Source organism: Apium graveolens, chromosome 8, assembly GCF_009905375.1.
Source record: "Apium graveolens cultivar Ventura chromosome 8, ASM990537v1, whole genome shotgun sequence".
Lineage (NCBI taxonomy): Eukaryota > Viridiplantae > Streptophyta > Magnoliopsida > Apiales > Apiaceae > Apium > Apium graveolens.
Genome location: NC_133654.1, coordinates 267,015,678 through 267,034,506, shown reverse-complemented (window position 1 = coordinate 267,034,506; position 18,829 = coordinate 267,015,678). Strand labels below are relative to the sequence as shown.

Genomic DNA, 18,829 nt, shown 5'->3' with positions numbered 1-18,829 from the left:
GGTGCTTTTCAACCTTCTTGTCATCTTGACAAGTGAGAATCGTGCTCAACCACTTTACACATAGTAAATCTTCAGGTTTTGTGCATGCCAAGTTCTCGGGATTTCAAAACCATCCATAGTCTCAAGCTTGTAGGTTCCTCTACCTTGAACACTCTTGACCTTGTACGACCCTTCCCAATTTGGGGCAAGTTTCCCACTCTGCCCTACACCAGAAGCTTCTATCTTTCTCAGGACTAAGTCACCCTATTTGAAGAACCTTTCCTTAACCCTTAGGTTGTAGTAGAATGAAGTTTTTTTTCTTCTGATATTCCATTATCTTCGCATGTGCCTCATCTAGTACTTCATCGATTAGATCCAGGGCTAACCTTTGCCCTTTTTCATTTTCCTCAGCATTGAAAGCTTGAATCCTGGGAGTGGAATGTGATATTTCTACAGGAACAACTGCTTCTGCCCCATATGTTAACATAAAGGGAGTTGCTCCAGTCGTGACTCTACAGGTAGTCTTATAGGCCCATAGTATTGGGAGTATTTCATCCACCCAATTATTCCTCGACTTCTCGATCCTCTTCTTTAGTCCATCCAGGATTATTCGATTCGCAACTTCTGTTTGTCCATTGGCTTGCAGGTGAGCCACAGAGGTGAACCGTAATTCAATTTCGTTCTCCTTACAATACTTCTTAAATTCCTCATTGTTGAACTGTGTTCCATTGTCAGTGACTAGGATGCGGGGAATTCCATACCAGCACATGATATTTTCCCACAGGAATTGTGCAACCTGCTTAGTGGTGATTTTGGCCAAAGGCTTTGCTTCAATCCACTTAGTAAAATAATCAATGGCTACAATCAGGAATTTCCTTTGTCCCGTGGCCATGGGGAAAGGCCCAAGTATATCCATTCCCCACATAGCAGAGGGGATGGGTGAGTTGATGGAGGTCAGCATCTCGGGGGGTTGTCTAACGACAGGCGCATGCTTCTAACAGCGGTCACACTTCTTCAAATACTCTTTGGCGTCAGCCATCATTTCTGGCCAATATAAGCCTAAACGGGTTATCTTATGAGTTAGTGCTCTGCCCCCCAAGTGTTGCCCACAAATGCCTTCATGCACTTCTTCAAGAGCCAAGCGTGCCTCATCGGGCCTGAGACATCTTAGGTAACGAACTACATAAGATCTTTTATACAAAATCCTATCTATTAACTAGTATCTTAGTGCTCTAACAGCCAACTTTCGTGCTTCAGTAGCATCATTTGGCAACCAACCGGTTTGAATACGGGTCTTAATGGGATCTATCCATGATGTCCCCAGACCTATAGGAGCTACAAGATTAACATCAATGCTCCGTGTCTTTAAAACACGGAAGTATACACTTCCTGAACTTTCCTCTATCTCAGATGAAGCAAACTTTGATAATGCATCTGCCTTAGCATTTTCCTCCCTTGGAATGTGCTCAACATGGCATTCATCGAATTGGGTCATCACAACCCTTACCAGGCGGACATACTTAGCCATCGTATCATCCCTTGCTTCAAACTTTCCCTTTACCTGGGATATGACCAGCTTCGAGTCTCCACAGACCTTTAAGTTCTTGACTTTAAGTGTCCCTGCTAAGCCAAGGCCAGCTATCAGAGCTTCATACTCCGCCTCATTGTTTGTAGTCGGGAAGTCTAACTTCAAGGCATACTCAATCAAGAACACATCAGGGCTTTGTAAAACCAAACCTGCTCTACTTGAATTTGTTTTTGATGCTCCATCAAAATAGAGAACCCAATATTCCTTCTCCTTATCATCCTGTTCTTTGTCCCCCTTATCAGCCTCCTTGTCTTGAGGGTCTTGAGGTATGGTATCCTCCTGCCCCCCGACTTCTTGGTTGGGTATGGTACATTCCACCACGAAGTCAGCCAATGCCTGGGCTTTTATTGTTGTTCTTGGCTTATATTTGATGTCGAATTCGCCCAACTCTATTGCCCACTTGATCAACCTCCCACTAACCTTTGGACTATGAATAATATTTCTCAGGGGTTGATTTGTGAGCACCTCAATTTGATGAGTCTGAAAGTAAGGACGTAACTTTCTTGAAGTCATCACCAAGGCTAAAGTAAACTTCTCAATAGTTGAATAATTCAACTCAGCTCCATGCAGAATTTTGCTGACATAGTATACGGGTTTCTGGATTTTCAGATCCTCCTTAACCAATACAGTGCTCAAAGCACTCTCTGAAACGGCCAAGTACAAGTAGAGCTGTTCACGAACCGAGCCGAGTCGAGTTTTGATCGAACCGAGCCGAGCTTTAATTTTTTTCTGACGAGCCGAGCCGAGCTTTCATAACGAACAAAAACCTGTGTTCGAGCTCGAGCTCGTTAACGAACGAGCCGAACAAGAGCTTTTATCGAACAAAATCGAGCAGAGTCAAACCGAGCCGAACACGAGCTTTCTCCATCAAAACGAGCCGAGTCGAGCCGAGCTGAATTAAAAAATTCTGGTCAAAACACCGGTTGACTGTTAAAATAACAAACCAAATACTTTTATTTTTTCTAAAAATTTTGTCATATCACTAAAATATATTGATCTTAACATCCGTACGGTTGGATCATTCATAAATATTTTAAAAAAAATCGAAACATTAATACGATACTAAACACTAATTACAAGTACAAGTCAAAACACCGGTTGACTGTTAAAATAACAAATCAAATACATTTATTTTTTTCTAAATTTTTTGTCATATTACTAAAATATATATATATATCTTAACATCCGTACGGTTGGATCATCTATAAATATTTTTTAAAAAATCAAAACATGAATACGAGACTAAACACTAGTTATAAGTATTGTTCAAACAAGTGGTTGATTGTCAAAATAACAAACAAAATAAATTTTATTTTTTCTAAAGTTTTTATCATGTCACTAAAATATATAGATATTAACATCCGTACGGTTGGATCATCTATAAATATTTTTTAAAAAATCAAAACATTAATACGAGACTAAACACTAGGTACAAGTAAAGGTCAAAACACCGGTTGACTGTTAAAATAACAAGCCAAATACATTTATTTTTTTCTAAAACTTTTGTCATGTCACTAAAATATATAGATCTTAACATCTGTACGGTTGGATCATTTATAAATATTTTTAAAAAAATTTAAACATTAATATGAGACTAAACACTAGTTCTAAGTATTGTTCACACAAATGGTTGATTGTCAAAATAACAAACAAAATAAATTTAATTTTTTCTAAATTTGTTGATTGTCAAAATAACAAACAAAATAAATTTAATTTTTTCTAAATTTTTTATCATGTCACTAAAATATATATATATATATTAACATCCGTACGGTTGGATCATCTATAAATATTTTTTAAAAAATCAAAACATTAATACGAGACTAAACACTAGTTATAAGTAAAGGTCAAAACACCGGTTGACTGTTAAAATAACAAACCATATACATTTATTTTTTTCTAAAACTTTTGTCAAGTCACTAAAATATATAGATCTTAACATCCGTACGGTTGGATCATCTATAAATATTTTTAAAAAAATCAAAACATGAATACGAGACTAAACACTAGTTACAAGTATTGTTCAAACAAGAGGTTGATTGTCAAAATAACAAACAAAATAAATTTATTTTTTTCTAAATTTTTTATCATGTCACTAAAATATATAGATATTAACATCCGTATGGTTGGATCATCTATAAATATTTTTTAAAAAATCAAAACATTAATACGAGACTAAACACTAGTTACAAGTAAAGGTCAAAACACCGGTTAACTGTTAAAATAACAAACCAAATACATTTATTTTTTTCTAAAATTTTTATCATGTCACTAAAATATATAGATATTAACATCCGTACGGTTGTATCATTCATAAATATTTTTTAAAAATTGAAACAATAATATGAGACTAAACACTAGTTACAAGTAAAGGTCAAAACACCTGTTGACTGTTAAAATAACAAATCAAATACATTTATTTTTTTCTAAAAATTTTGTCATATCACTAAAATATATAGATATTAACATCCGTACGGTTGATCATTCATAAATATTTTTTAAAAAATCGAAACATTAATATGGGAGAAGTATTAGTCAAACTACTAGTTAACTGTTAAAATAGCAAACCAAATATATTTATTTTTTCTAAATTTTTTATTATATCACTTAAATATATAGATCTTCACATCCGTACGGTTGGATCATTTATAAATAATTTTAAAAAATCGAAACACTGATCCGGAAATAAATACTAGTTACAAGTAGTAGTCAAATCACTTGTTAATTATTAAAATATCAAATTAAAAAAATTAATTTTTAATATCTGAATTTTTTCAAATTACTAAAATATATATTTTGACATTCGTATAGTTCAATAATTTAAAAATATTTATAAAAAATCTGAATAAAATTCATAATAATAAAATATATAAAAAATATATTTTTTTAATTTTTTTTCGAGCCGAGCCGAGCCGAGCTCGAGCCGAACATGCCAAAAGCTCGACTCGACCTCGTTTTCTTAACGAACACATTTTTGTGTTCGAGCTCGAGCCCTTAACGAACCGAGCCGAAGCGAGCCCTTAACGAGCCGAGCTCGAGCTTGTTCGCGAACGGCTCGGTTCGCGAACAGCTCTAAGTACAAGTATAAAACTTCATTCAAAGCTGGCTTGGCCAACAACGGAGCCTAAGCCATATATTTCTTTAATTCCTCGAATGCCTTCTGGCTTTCCTCACTCCATACGAAATCCTTAACCTTCTTTAAGGACTTGAAGAACGACAAGCACTTGTCCCCAGAATTGGAGATGAATCGTCCCAACGCAACAACCCCTCCAGTGAGCTTTTGAACATCTTTGATAGTTTTTGGTGGTTCCATGTCTAGGATTGCCTTTATTTTGTCGGGGTTGGCCTTGATTCCTCTCTTGGAGACCATTAATCCCAAAAATTTTCCAGATCCAACTCCGAAAGCACACTTTACTGGATTTAACATCATCTTGTGGTACCTCAGGACCTCAAAAGCTTCCCTCAAATGGGTTATATGGTCAGTCTTTACTAGACTCTTGACTAACATGTCATCAACATACACTTCCATGGTCTTGCCAATAAGATCCTTAAAATTTTTATTTACCAACCTCTGATAGGTGGCTCCTGCATTCTTGAGACCAAATGCCATAACAAGATAACAATAAACACCAAAGTCAGTGATAAATGATACCTTTGGGATGTCGTCCTTGTGCATCTTGATTTGATTGTATCCACTAAATCCATCCATAAAGCTCAGCATCTCATGCCTAGCAGTGGCATCTATCAAAGTATCTATCCTTGGCAAAGGGAAACAGTCCTTAGGGCATGCGTCATTCAGATCAGTGAAATCCACACACATCCTCCATTTTCCATTGGCCTTCCTCACCATTACAGGATTTGCTAACCATTCTGGAAATTGTATCTCCTCAATGAAACCAGCCTCTAAAAGCTTCTCTACTTCCTGTTTTATAGCTTCTTGCCTTTCTGGAGCAAAACTTCTCTTCTTTTGCTTCACTGTTTTCCGACTTGGATCCACATTCAGCTTGTGAGTAATCAGTTTCGGGTCTATGCCTGGCATATCAGCTGCCGACCATGCAAATACATCACTATTTTCTTGCAGAAATTTCACCAACTTCCCTTTAAGGGGCTCCTCCAGTGTGGCTCCAACGAAGGTCACTTTCTCAGGATCCTCAGGAGCTAAAGGAATCGAAACCAAGTCTTCAGATGGCTTCCCTCTTTTCTCATCATTCTCTCGAATGTCCAGATCTTCAATAGGCAGAACCTGCCCACCGACTCCATCTACCCTTGGTGAGGCCACATAACAACTTCTACCCATTTTTTGATCTCCCCTCTCTTCTCCAATCCCATTCTGGGCGGGAAACTTCATAACTGAATGGTAGGAAGAAGGGACTGCCTTAAATGCATGTATCCATGTTCTCCCCATGATAGCATTGTAAGTTGAACTAGCCTTCACCACCACGAAGTCCAACATCTGTGTTGCTTGCCTTGGTTCCTGTCCTATGTTTGTTGGCAACTTGATTATTCCTTCCACGGGCACTCCACTCCCGCAAATCCATATATCGGCATGTCGGTTGGGGTCAGTTGGGAGTCATTTTAACCCATCCTTAGAAAGGTGTCATGGAGCAAGATATCCACTGAAGCACCATTATCCACAAGGACCCTCTTAACCGGGCTGTTTCCTATTATTGGTGTTATGACCAGCGGGTCGTCATGGGGAAATTTCACACCCTCCAGGTCAAAATCATCAAAAGTCATTGTCATTTATGTCCTGACCCTCTTCGGGGCCTCCCCAACAATATGCATAACTTCTCTGGTATATGCTTTTCTGGAGTTCTTGGATAATCCAGCAGCAGTTGGTCCTCCAAAAATTGTATTTATCACAGGCCCTCGGGGTTGTGGTCCTCCAAAGATTGCATTTATAACCGGTCCCCTAGGCTGGGGATTCCACCCTGATCGTCTTGGTCCCTCCTACGATCTTCAAAATCCGTTCTCCCATTATTATTTTTATCTCTTCCTTCCCCAGTGTACTTGTTCAATCTTCCTTTTCGAATGAGGAATTCTATTTCATCTTTCAGTTGTCTACATTCATCGGTGTCATGACAAACATCCTTGTGAAATCTACAATATTTGCTCTTGTCTAGCTTGGCAGGATCTGCCTTCAAGGGTTTAGGCCAACGAATATCTTGATCTTTCTCGATTTCCATCAAGATTTGGCTTCTAGGAGCATTCAGCTTAGCGTATTCAGTGAACTTTTGCCCAGGTCCTCCTTCTTTGGGGTTGAATCAGGGTTTTGCTCAATTATGGGGTACTTGTCCTCAGCAATATATTCCAGATCAGTTTTTCGCTTCTTGCCTCCAGTGGGCTCGTTAATTACTACTGTCTTCTTCATGCTCTCTTCCACCTTGATGTACTTCCCAGCTCTATCTTGGAGCTACAACATGCTTTCAGGGGGACGCTTGGCCAAGGACATCCTGAAGAACTCATCTCTAGTTCCCTGTTGCAGTGCTATCATGGCTACCTTGTCATCAAGGTCCGGGACTTTTAAAGCTTCCTTTGTGAAACGATTCAGGTAGTCTCTCAAAGATTCCTTCGCTCTCTGCACAATGCACATGAGAGATGCTAAACTTTTCTCATGCACTCTCCCGCTGATGAACTGCTAAATAAAAGCTTGACTTAGGTCCCTAAAAGACCCAATAGAATTCGGAGGCAAACGGCTATACCATCTTTGAGCCATGCCCGACAGGGTTTGAGGAAAGACCTGACATTTAATGGCGTCATTCACGGGTTGTAGTAATAGGGCATTAGAGAACGTCCTCACATGATTAGCGGGATCTCCCGTGCCATCATAAGTTTTGATCGTGGGCATCTTGAACTTCCCTGAGATATGGGCATTCATTATCTCTTCAGTGAATGGTGGAGTGGGATCATCAGGATCTCCTAGGGGTAAAAGATCACTTGGATGCAACAACCCTTCTTCGTATCGGACCATTCAGGTCTATGACCAGAGGGTTCCTCCTCCTCGGGGTTAGAGGGGGCCTTAGGTGTGTCTCCAGATCACGCTTTAACCTTTGAATTTCGGCTTCATGAGCCCTGATCCTCTCCTGCACTTCTTGGGTATTCGTCCCTTGTGCGTTTCTGGGGCGTTGGTTAGCATCAGTCATAGGTTCCTTTTCAGCACGCCTCCTCCTTGGAGCCACATCATCATCCGAAGATTCGGAGTCTCTTTCAGTATAAGGTCCAGAAAATTCTTGGTCTTCCAGAATAGGGGCCAAACCTTGTATGTAAGGGGGAGTATGCCCTCGAACTTCACTTCGTCCAGCATGTCCACTTCCTCCAACCTCGGGGTACAAAGGTTGTGATGGCCTCAACTCCGGGTCAGTAGTTGACGTCACTAACAACATGAAACTACAGTTATAATACAACTAACTTACTTTATTTCAATATAAACAACTCTTCCACATGATCTTTTCCAGGTTCAAGTCTAATTTAGGTTACACACTTATTATAAACCATCTTATTAAAAGCAACCTGCCATGACTATTATTCTACAGCAACTCACAGACCACACTTTGTCAGACACAACCTATTCAGAGGAGCTCGACACAGGAGGAATTGGAAACTGGCCCTTAGAAAATAGCAACATCCCCTAGGCATCTGCAATGCGAAAATATACAACCACATTTGCAAGAGTGAGCGATCAACCGCTCAGAAGTACCACTATATTAATACTAACTAAAACAGTTTATAATGAACAATTGTAGGAACAAAAATTACAACTTGTTAGTAGAAAAAAGTAAAACAAGTGTGAACAGATAAAAACTGAGAAACTGTTGAAAACTGGATCTTTAATAGCTAGCATGCTCTCTAAACATTTTATTAATTGTGTTGTGTAAATACCAGGGTTAAATTTTAGCATGCTACTTCCATTTTCAAATCATTCGTCCCATCGCGGGACCTATAAAACTAATTGTTCCGTTACGGGAACCATAAAACTTGTTCCATCACAGGACCTATAAAATTTGTTCCTCTCCGGGAACCTCAAAATCACTTGCTCAGATATAAAAGTATTGGATGATCCCTGGTGAGACAGCTGATCAGGCTATCCTATGAAACTTGTTCCGGAACTCAGAGACTAGCTAGGTCTCTGTCACGCTGGGCTGGTGGTTATAATAGGGTGCACAACCCTATTACAAGTGGAAGATTGAAAGAGATATGTCCTAAGTCCAATCATGTATGAGAATTTAGGAATAACTTTTATGTAATCTATTTTGATTTCATTGATATTAATAAAAGACTTGTTTTGTTTTTTATTGCGGGCTTTATCTATTTAAGTGTTTAAATAAGATATACCATAGTTTAGAGTAAAGCTTTTTATGGATTATGATGAGATCATAATAATGAGACCTAAAAGATGATAACTCTAAACTTAAATAGTTCCTGGTCGTAGGATTACCAACTGGTAACTAGTAATCCGCAAAGATCGGTACATACTATGCTTGCTTCATTATGAAGGATGTCTGTTCTCATAGATATTTGTGTGGTGACACTATAGCTAGTATGTAGGTTCTTATTATAGAATAAGTTCACTGAACATGACTCGCACAGCTGAACAACTGATGGAGTTCACTCACGTGTCAGCAGTTGTTCACATAGTGATAGTTGTACAAGTATCCTTAGACTTGAGGTCATCATAGTCATCTTGTGTACACTGAACTATGCTTTGGTTTAGTTCTTAGTCTCCAGGGACAATTATTAGGGCTCTACTGGGTATAGGAATTTGTACACAAAGATAGTGTATGATCAATAAAGGATCTACCCCTTCCAGTGAAGGAAGAGAATGTTCAATGTTGATCCACTTATGCTAGTTCAGGAATCTCTGGCCAGAGTGAATGAAATTAGAAAGGAGTTTCTATTTTACATAGAACTAAGCATAGTATATGAGAAAGCAAATGATTAAATTAGATAGGCTTGACACAAGATCCATGCCTTGTATTTAATCGTGACATTGCAGGGTAGAAGAAATTAATTATACGGTAACTATTCACTGAATAGGTTCTTGGTATTCTAAGCAGTAAATTCGTATTATCCGGATAGTCGCGATATGCTGATAAGTATCCCTCACGATGTAGAATAAATATGATTAATTAATTAATCATATTTAATGAATTAGAGAATTTATATAAATAATGATAAAATAGTTTTATTATTATTTATTTCTACTACCGGCTTAATATTGAACCTACAGGGTCACACCATAAAAGAGAATGATTTAATGGTGAAGGAATTAATTAATAATCGCTGGTAATTATTTATTTGTAAAATAAATAATTAATTAGAAAATTTAATAATTAATTAAATGAGATTTAATTGATTATAAATTAATTAAGAAATGTTCTTAATATTATTAATTAAGAATTTAATTTTTGAAAATTAAATCAAGTGAGAGAATTATTTCTAAAGTGTTTAGAAAAAGGATTAATAATTAAAAGGTGTTTTAATTATTAATTAATAGGTTAATAAAAATAAAGGGTTAATAATAATAATATTTTATGGAAAAAATTTCAGCTGAAAATTTTGCCTATAAATATACAATTATAAACCCTTATTTTGGCTTAACCTAAAAATAACAAAAACCATAATTCTCTCCACCTCCTCCTCCATTACATCGATTTCTTGGTGGATACCGGTGGAGTGCTTCACACTTGAGGAGCAGCTGCTAAGGATCTGCGTTCATCGTTTTTGGATCGCCATTAAAGACCTCCATCTTTCCATTAACGTAAAGCTTCTTAAGGTAAACATACTGAACTACGAATTAAATATTATTTTTCGCATGGATCCTACAAAGGGTTTCGGTTTTTTAAGATTTAAATTTACGTTTTCGCTGCGTTTATGTGCTAAAAACCCTTCAATGGCATCAGAGCTACTTGCGAAAAGTTTTTAATTCGTTTATGTGTTTAACTATTTTCGATATATGAGCATGTACGTGATTCGCCATGATTTGATGTTGATATAAAATGCTTATATATGTATGGTTTGAATATATGATATTCATGTGAGTTGTATAATCATAAGATGATTATGTAATCTGTATATATACTGATATATACATGATTTATGTTTGTTCTAATTATGAGAATCATATTAGATACGAATTCTGAATTGGCTGCTGCAGATTTGCTGAAATCTGGGTCTGGTGTCCGATTTATGCAAACGAATACCCTATTCCATAGGTAAACGAGCGTCTGAACAAAACTGATAGCTAAATCTATCAACGACTCATCTGTAAGGCGTTTGACGTCGTTTACTGCCCGTAAACAGTGATTCTTGTTTTTCTGATTTGATTATGATTTTTCTGATTTTTGTCATATTTTCTTTTTATGATTAGATCATGGATAATATGATATGTTAAGATCAGATTATGTGTTGCTTTTATGTGTTTTAATCTACCATGTTTTAACATGGTAGATTACAAGTCTGAAGCCTTTGAAAAGTTCAAAGAATATAAGTATGAAGTGGAGAAACAAACCAAACATAGTATTATAACTCTTCGATCAGATCGAGGTGGTGAATACTTGAATGGAGAGTTTCTAGCTTATCTCAAAGAAAATGGTATAGTCTCCCAGTGGACTCCTCCATATACTCCACAGTTGAATAGGGTATCTGAAAGGAGAAATCGAACTTTGTTAGACATGATTCGGTCCATGATGAGCTATGCGAATCTTCCAGTATTCAATATATCAGAAACTTTCTGATATATTTCAAGTATTTCAAGTTTCTGATCAGTATTTCAAGTTTCTGATGAGCTATGTGAATCACAGGTGGATAAAAACCTGTTTATCTTGGTTTATTACTTCTGCAAGTGGTGTTGATATGTAGTATACCAGTATAATATTTTTACCTAATAGAAGACAAGTCAAGCCAAAACACATCTAAAACCTGTGCAATTGATTTTTAACTGGGTAAAGAAAATAAATGTTACATGAAGAAGTAATGGAATGAATTGCATTCACACCAGTGAGTGAATTAAGAGCTAAATGGTGTTATCGTGATAGTCAATTGTCAAATTTAGGCTGGTGACCTGGGCATAATTTGAATCTCTTATTTGAAGAAAGGAAATCTTTGTCTCAGAGATGAGAATTAATAAAGGATAGAGGGTAGGTTTCACTTGTAGTTATCTTGTTAACTGTAGTTGCAATTAATAAATTTAAGTTCTTCATTGTAGCACCAAGACCCGGGCTACTTCATGTTGGAACTTCTACTGTTCCTTATGAAGTGTAATATTGTTGGGTAAGCTTATGCATCGGGTATACCATCTAAAACAAAGAGAGAGACCTTACAACAATGTGATGAGGTTGAGGAGGAAGGTGATCAGAAAGAAGCTGGTGGATTAAATGGTGCACAGTTACACTATATGCAAGTTTTCGATCCCAAGGAAAATAACTGCTCTTTCCAATGGGGTTTGGTAGTATCTGATCTCAGATAGAATCATAAAAATGTTAAAATTATAGGTATTTAAATATGTGAGGAGTGCATGCGAACATAATGGTAGAAACAGTTACAAAAATATATTCTCACAGTGCCGTTAATATGTACATAATGATTTTTACAGCTGCATGCATGCTAGTAAGTGAACAATAAACCATGTTATCGAATATCCTTTCTTATTCTTTTTTTAAAGAGTAAATTGTAGTTGTGGGTCATACTTCTTCTAGTGCATAAACTTTCATGTGTATGCGTCTGTACATCAGAAAAACAAATCTCATCTTTCTTGGAGAGAGCTTTTGTTCGCCTTAACGCATGGTTTCAGTGGTTTAACACCACACAGTCTGGTATTTGCATATCTTCGTCCTTATTCCTGTTTCTTCTTAATAATTCATTTTCTCATGATAATCATCCCTCGGTTATTACTTATCTACAAAGAATTCCGGTTATACTGTTAATGTTCAACCTTTGCACGAGTATCGGTTATTACAATAAATTTTTTCTTTTGCAGGAAAGGATGAAAGTAGCTACTATTGGCATGGAAGAGATAATACTACCATCCGTCAACTAAACCCACAGGTCCTACTTTTTAGCCTTTGTATTTGTAGATTTTTTTTGGTTCTTCCTTTTTTTGGGTCGATTGCTATCACATGCCTCAAGTACTCAATACGTAATTTTAGTGGAAATAGAAATCCATTGACTTTGTGTAACACCGTTTGCTATCAGATGCTGTCAGAAACCTACTACTGATATATTTTATTGATCTTTTGCCCTGGATTTATATCCATGGAATATATAATTTAACGTGTAGCAATTTTTCATGGTTCTTGTGCTAAGATAAGTATATATGTCTGATCATCAAATTATTCGGAAAATTGGTATGAAATGTCAGACATTGACCTCCAGTTTTGATGATTATCCACGTGCATCACACCCAAATGATGAGGAACGTCACGTGGATCTTCGATGTTGGATGTCTCTTGCAGCAGATTCCTTGCACTCTATCTCAGATTTTCTTAAAATAGAAAGTGTTCGTGGCAAGGTACGATATATATTTAGTTTCTACTATATGGGGCATCTACTGGACATTTGGACCTAAGATATTTTTTATTCTGATTGCAGGAGTACAAATTAATGTCTAAGGTTTTCTCAGACTTTGAACTTCTTAATCAGGTTTGTTAATGCTTTTTTGTCAGAAAAAGCAATTTCAGTTAACTTACCTTCCTTGTTCAACAATAGAAAGTGAGTAATGTTTAATTACACTAGTGACGCAGTTATATGACATTTTAGTAACATTTGTAGATGCACTTTGACAAATCATTTGGAGCTTATTTCGATTTCGGAAATCACACAGAAAAGGTATGTTGTGCATATTGCTGTTTTTGCCTATTTTGATCTGGCCTTTCAAGTAAATTGAAAGTTCTTCTTTATCCAGACAACAGAAAACAAAAACCAACCATGCTTGTTTGTTTTGCTAAACGACCACGCATGCTTTTACTTGGCTTAGCTTAAAAAAGTGCTACATATTTCACTGCTTCGGGACCTGAAGGTACCATCCCATTGCATGCGACACATCTAAGGCAAAATAAAGGTGAAAATATAATTTTAAACCTAATACAGGAATCATATGCATCTAAGCTGAAATAGTATAACCGAAAAGATGATGGATAAAACGAAATCATTTGCACACACTTCGGCACTTCATGCTACTCAGTTAACAAGAAACTAACTTTTAGTTCTGTAATCTGATGGGCCGCTCTTAAAAATGTGAACTGAGAAAGTCCATAAACATGCAAAAAACAGAGAACCCTCTTCATTACAAGAACCAGTTCAAACTTCACACTTCACAGATAGTTCTCATAATAATTTGTAAGAAATTATGGACAAAAATGTAAAATTTTACCATATGCTTCTATAGTACAAGGAATTGTAAGCTTTATTAGACTAATCAGATAGTAATGCTATATTTTTCACAATGACCCATTCCATTTCTCATATACATATCATTCAGGTTCGTTTGTCTTGGAAACTAGTGGATGGACCAAATAATATCTTGAGCAGACAGCTTATTCGAGAAGTTTTAGAGGAGCCAATACTAAGATTTGTTCCTCATATTGGTTATGTTAGCCTTTTTCCATTTATCTGGAAAATTGTTCCTGCGGTAAGTTGCATAAAATTCACTCTAATAAATCATATCTCATAGCTATTCCGGGGGTGCACCTCTATTCTTTTTCTGGCATAATCTAAAGAGAAAAAACCCAACTTGTAGCATGAAGCTTTGGAGATCGCTGCTTTTTTTTTTATCTTGTTTTTTATCTACCAGTCGTAGAACAGAGGGAATATGTTAATCATTTAATAATCATATCACATGATTTATGTCGGCATATCTATGGACAACAATCATGGATCTTAGAGAAACAGCTCGACCTCATCTCAGACAAGGCAATCTGGTGGAGTGACTTTGGAATTCGCTCGCTAAGGGCATTCAAGTCAATTTTCCCCTGGCTGCCAAGGGCATTCAATTACATTAGAACCCTGTACCAGCTGCTGAGAAAAACTTTCCGTTACGTCAAAATCTTCAGAGGATGTAGTTCGAACCCAGACAACAGAACGCAGTGCTGCTGAAATATTAATTCCCGTATATGTGACAGAGTCTAAAATCTCAAGTTTGTAAAACTTATTCTGGCGCATGCGTTTTAGATCTAAATTTTTGTTTACATCCTTGATTTCATCAATGTAATCATTGTGAATCATCGTGATCGCATCTCCTTCTCATTCCCTGTATAAAACAACAATGAATTCATGTTTTGTTGCACAATTAGTTGTGTGCTTCTGATGTGTGTATATTCTTGTTTTGCTTGGTTGATTCACGTCTCTAAACAATTTTTGATCCCGACGAGGGGCTTCAATATGCGAAGCTAAGTGTCTATGTCTGACCACCATCAAATAGATCGGAAAATTGGTATGTCATGTCAGACATTGACCTCCGTTTGATGATTATCCACGTGCATCACACCCAAATGAATCTTCGATGTTGGATGTTTCTTGCAGCAGATTCCTTGCACTCTATCTCAGATTTTCTACTGGACATTTGGACTGATAATTTTTTTTTTATACTGATTGCAGGAGTACAAATTAATGTCCAAAGTTTTCTGTACATTGAACTTCTTAATCAGGTTTGTTAATGCTTTTTTTATCAGAAAACTCAAGTTCAGTTGAGTAACTAACCTTGTTCAACTATAGACAAGTGAGTGATGTTTAATTACACCAATCATGCAGTTATGATGACATTGTATGAAGTTCTGATGACATTGTATGAAATTATGGACAAAAATGAAAATTTTCACGATATGCTTCTATAGTACAAATTTTGAGCTTTATTAGACTAATCAGATAGTAATGTTATATTTGTCAAAATGACCCATTTCATTTCATTTCATATAATCATAATAAATTAAGTTTTGAAGGAAGATTCCTTACAACATACATCATGATTCAGGTAGAAAAGTTCCATTTCAGAAAAAGGCAGAACGCGATAATTAAAAAAACACAAACTAATCATAATTGCTGATACAAAGGTGATTCAAATTCAGGAAGGCTTCAATCCAAGACCATATCAAGCTTCATTCACCTTCTTGGAGTTATAATACAATGCATCCCAGTTGACTGTTGCTGAGAAATTTTTGAAATTCTTTGTTAAAACCCCGGTTTTACGAGCAGAAAAAGACATAGTGGCTTGGAGAGTATGACCATCAACAACCAAGGAGATGTCCAGATATAAATCAGACTCAAATGGAACAGCTACAAGGGATCTGGACAAGGGAATCAGGCCATCAGTTCCTACAATTATTCGTTTCTGTTGCTGTTTCAGAAAGAGTACGCTAGTAGCCTTGCATATCTTCCTGTGCATGTTTTAAGATTTTTAGCATTCATTTCAATCACTCACCTTGAACAAAAATCGATTTCAGCTGGCCCGGTCTGGTACCACTACTAACTCAATTTTGCCACACGGCATTTAAGAAAATATTATTAATAGACTTATTGGTTGCTGTTGTTGATAAGAAACAAGTACAGCCCACCTTGAGCTAGGAGCCTCTTCCCTGGAGGCGCCATATGGCCTCAGTTCGTCATTAGCATCATTCATTAGCATGGCAAATAAATAGTTAACTGACTTGTGAAATGATATACATGTGCAGCAATCAGATATTGTCTAAAAAACAGAAGTTATTTTAACTTCATAGAAGTTAAAACCATAAAAGTTAAACCGTAGCTATAAGGCAAAATCATAATCAAATAAGTTTTCAAGACAGATTCCTTACTAAAAACATCATGATTAACGCACAAAACAAAAGTTCTTATCATTTAAAAAAGAAAAAAAGAAAAAAAGAGAAGCATAAAGTAATCATCAGTGCTGATAAGAAGGTGATTCAGGAAGGCCTCAATCCAAGACCATCATATTAAGCTTTATTCACCTTCTTGGAGTGATAATACAACGCTTCCCAGTTGACTGTTACAGAGAGGTTTTGGAAAGACTTTGTCGAAACCCCGGTTTTACGAGCAAAAAAAGAGATAGTGGGTTCGAGAAGATGGCCATCAACAACCAAGGAAATGTTCAGAAACAACTGAGAGTCATATGGAACAGCTACAAGGGATCTGGACAAGGGAATCAGACCATCAGTTCCTACAATTATTTGTTTCTGTTGCTGTTTCAGAAAGAGTACGCTAGTAGCCCTGCATTTGTCCAATTCAGTGTTGGATGCGGAAATGCATCCATGAACATTTACTGCAACGGAGGTCTTTAACCTAACCTCCACTCGTGCTATAGTGGCATGAGCATAAAAGCCCATGAGAAGAACAATATCTCCTGTGCCATCAGTTGAAGCAAGTTTTACCTCCTGTAAATAAGCATCATCTCTAGAGTAAAATTGCTTATTAGCAAAAACATCATATATGTGACCCTTGAAGGCGCCATGAAAGAGATCAATGTCCAGGCTGCTACAATCATTTTGGAAAGGAATAGGGCCTTTGATGTCCTTGACATCAAATTCATCTCCGGGTTGAAGTGTTTCCCTAGTGTCCTCCTCATCTACTTGGCCTACATTGTATATGTCAAGAATACCAACAGGAGATGCCATGTAAATCCTGCCAAGCTGATTCCGAGGCTCTACATTAACTTCGCCTAGATAGACTATTCCAACGATCTCCAACATGGAGTTGCATTGTTTCTGAAGGGACATAATATTAATGTTAGTTAGTAACTTAGTGGAGAGTAGTAAAGATATCTATACCAATTAAATCCCAACAACTGTGTCCCTGCTTTTTCTCTTTAGATTAAAACACGTATACATTACACAAGTACTACCTGCAGGTTGTTGGGGATAATTGATTACATAAGACAATATACATGGGACTCGGGAATTCTAATATCGCTTATATCCCTAATTTTCACAATGATCCTACCAGCAACAGCTTAAAAAGAAACAGAGACGGTGAATTGAAGATGTTATCCCATATGACTGGACATACGTGTATACAAAACCCTAGTACGGTATATCTATAAAAACACGAGTACCAGTACTAGGTATTAATTCTTCCGATTAATCCTCGATTTTCGATAAATCAAATATATATATATATATACCTGCATCCAGATCTCATCATCGTCCTCTAATTCGTCCTCGTCTGAATCTGAACAAAAATCTACAGGCAGCCGTTGATCCGGTAATCCCAAGGATTTTCTCATCTCTCTATAACTGTCGTAATAACTGCAATCCAAGATCAACACAAACAGCATAAATCAACACGATTAATTTAATAAAATCAACGAATACCAAACAAACAAATCAAACCTGAAGCTTTTTTCATCGTCCATTCTATGACTTAACTTGAATTTCTTCGGTTTTGGGGTTTCTTCTAAGTAGTTTTGTTAAACACAAAAATATATGTACGACTACAACGCCCTCTATATTTTGCCCAAATCTTTAAATAGGATCAAGTAAACTGCGGTTGGGCCCATACCCGAGGAGAAGTAAAAGTTCCCGGTCCAAGCCCAACAGTCTGTCCCGTAATACACATCTATATATATATACATATAGTAAAAGTTCCCAGTCCAAGCCCAACAGTCTGTCCCGTAATACACACACATATATATATATATATATTATATATAAATCCCGATTCCACATATACCCCATACCCTAAGACTTCATATATATTTACATAAAATGCCATTAAATTCATAAAAAAATTGTGACATTTTACATCTATATATCTATATATATATATATCATAAATCCTGATTCCACAAATTGCAAGGCTTTTTACACCTCATACCCTAAAACTTCATATATATTTACACAAAATGCCATTAAATTCATAAAAAAGTTGTGACATTTTACATCCTATACCCTAGAAATTATTACATAATTACACATAATGCCATTAATATTAGTTTCAAATCCAAACTATATCACTCTCTCCATAGAAAGTGATATACACGGTTCTCCAGACATCCCTCTTTTTTGGCAAGTGTATTCCCACTACTTTTCTTCCTCTCCCTTCCTTCATTTTCAGAGACCTCATTTCACAATTTGAATTAAAGTTACTCTGGATAAGGATTGTTCAGACAACATTCTCCTCCTCCTCAATTCAAAATCCTGATGTTCTGCTCATTCCAAATCTTTGAGAGACCTCTTTTACGGAAATCAAACTTACTGAACATCTTCAACAGTATTTTCTGTCCTCTTTTCCTCTGATTTTCTGTTTTTTAGTTGTTCTACTATCTAACTCCGTCAATGA

At 36.5% G+C, this 18,829-nt stretch overlaps 2 protein-coding genes across 2 annotated transcripts; one reads left to right on the top strand and one right to left on the bottom strand.

Annotated features, from left to right (window-relative positions):
- The first annotated feature begins 12,258 nt into the window (after nt 1-12,258).
- On the top strand, nt 12,259-14,875 carry LOC141678448 (alpha-glucosidase 2-like). Its single transcript, XM_074484770.1, has 7 exons — nt 12,259-12,378; nt 12,543-12,610; nt 12,924-13,073; nt 13,154-13,204; nt 13,334-13,390; nt 14,043-14,192; nt 14,445-14,875. The coding sequence occupies exons 3-7, from the start codon at nt 13,005-13,007 to the stop codon at nt 14,508-14,510; spliced, it is 393 nt and encodes a 130-aa protein (XP_074340871.1). The 5' UTR covers nt 12,259-12,378; nt 12,543-12,610; nt 12,924-13,004; the 3' UTR covers nt 14,511-14,875.
- A 1,362-nt stretch (nt 14,876-16,237) lies between these two features.
- LOC141678950 (uncharacterized) lies at nt 16,238-18,025 on the bottom strand. The gene is made up of 3 exons (XM_074485417.1): nt 17,881-18,025; nt 17,673-17,796; nt 16,238-17,256 (listed from the first exon to the last, which is right to left on the bottom strand). Exons 1-3 carry the CDS (start codon nt 17,901-17,903, stop codon nt 16,489-16,491), a joined length of 915 nt encoding a protein of 304 aa, XP_074341518.1. The 5' UTR covers nt 17,904-18,025; the 3' UTR covers nt 16,238-16,488.
- Between the last annotated feature and the right edge of the window lie 804 nt (nt 18,026-18,829).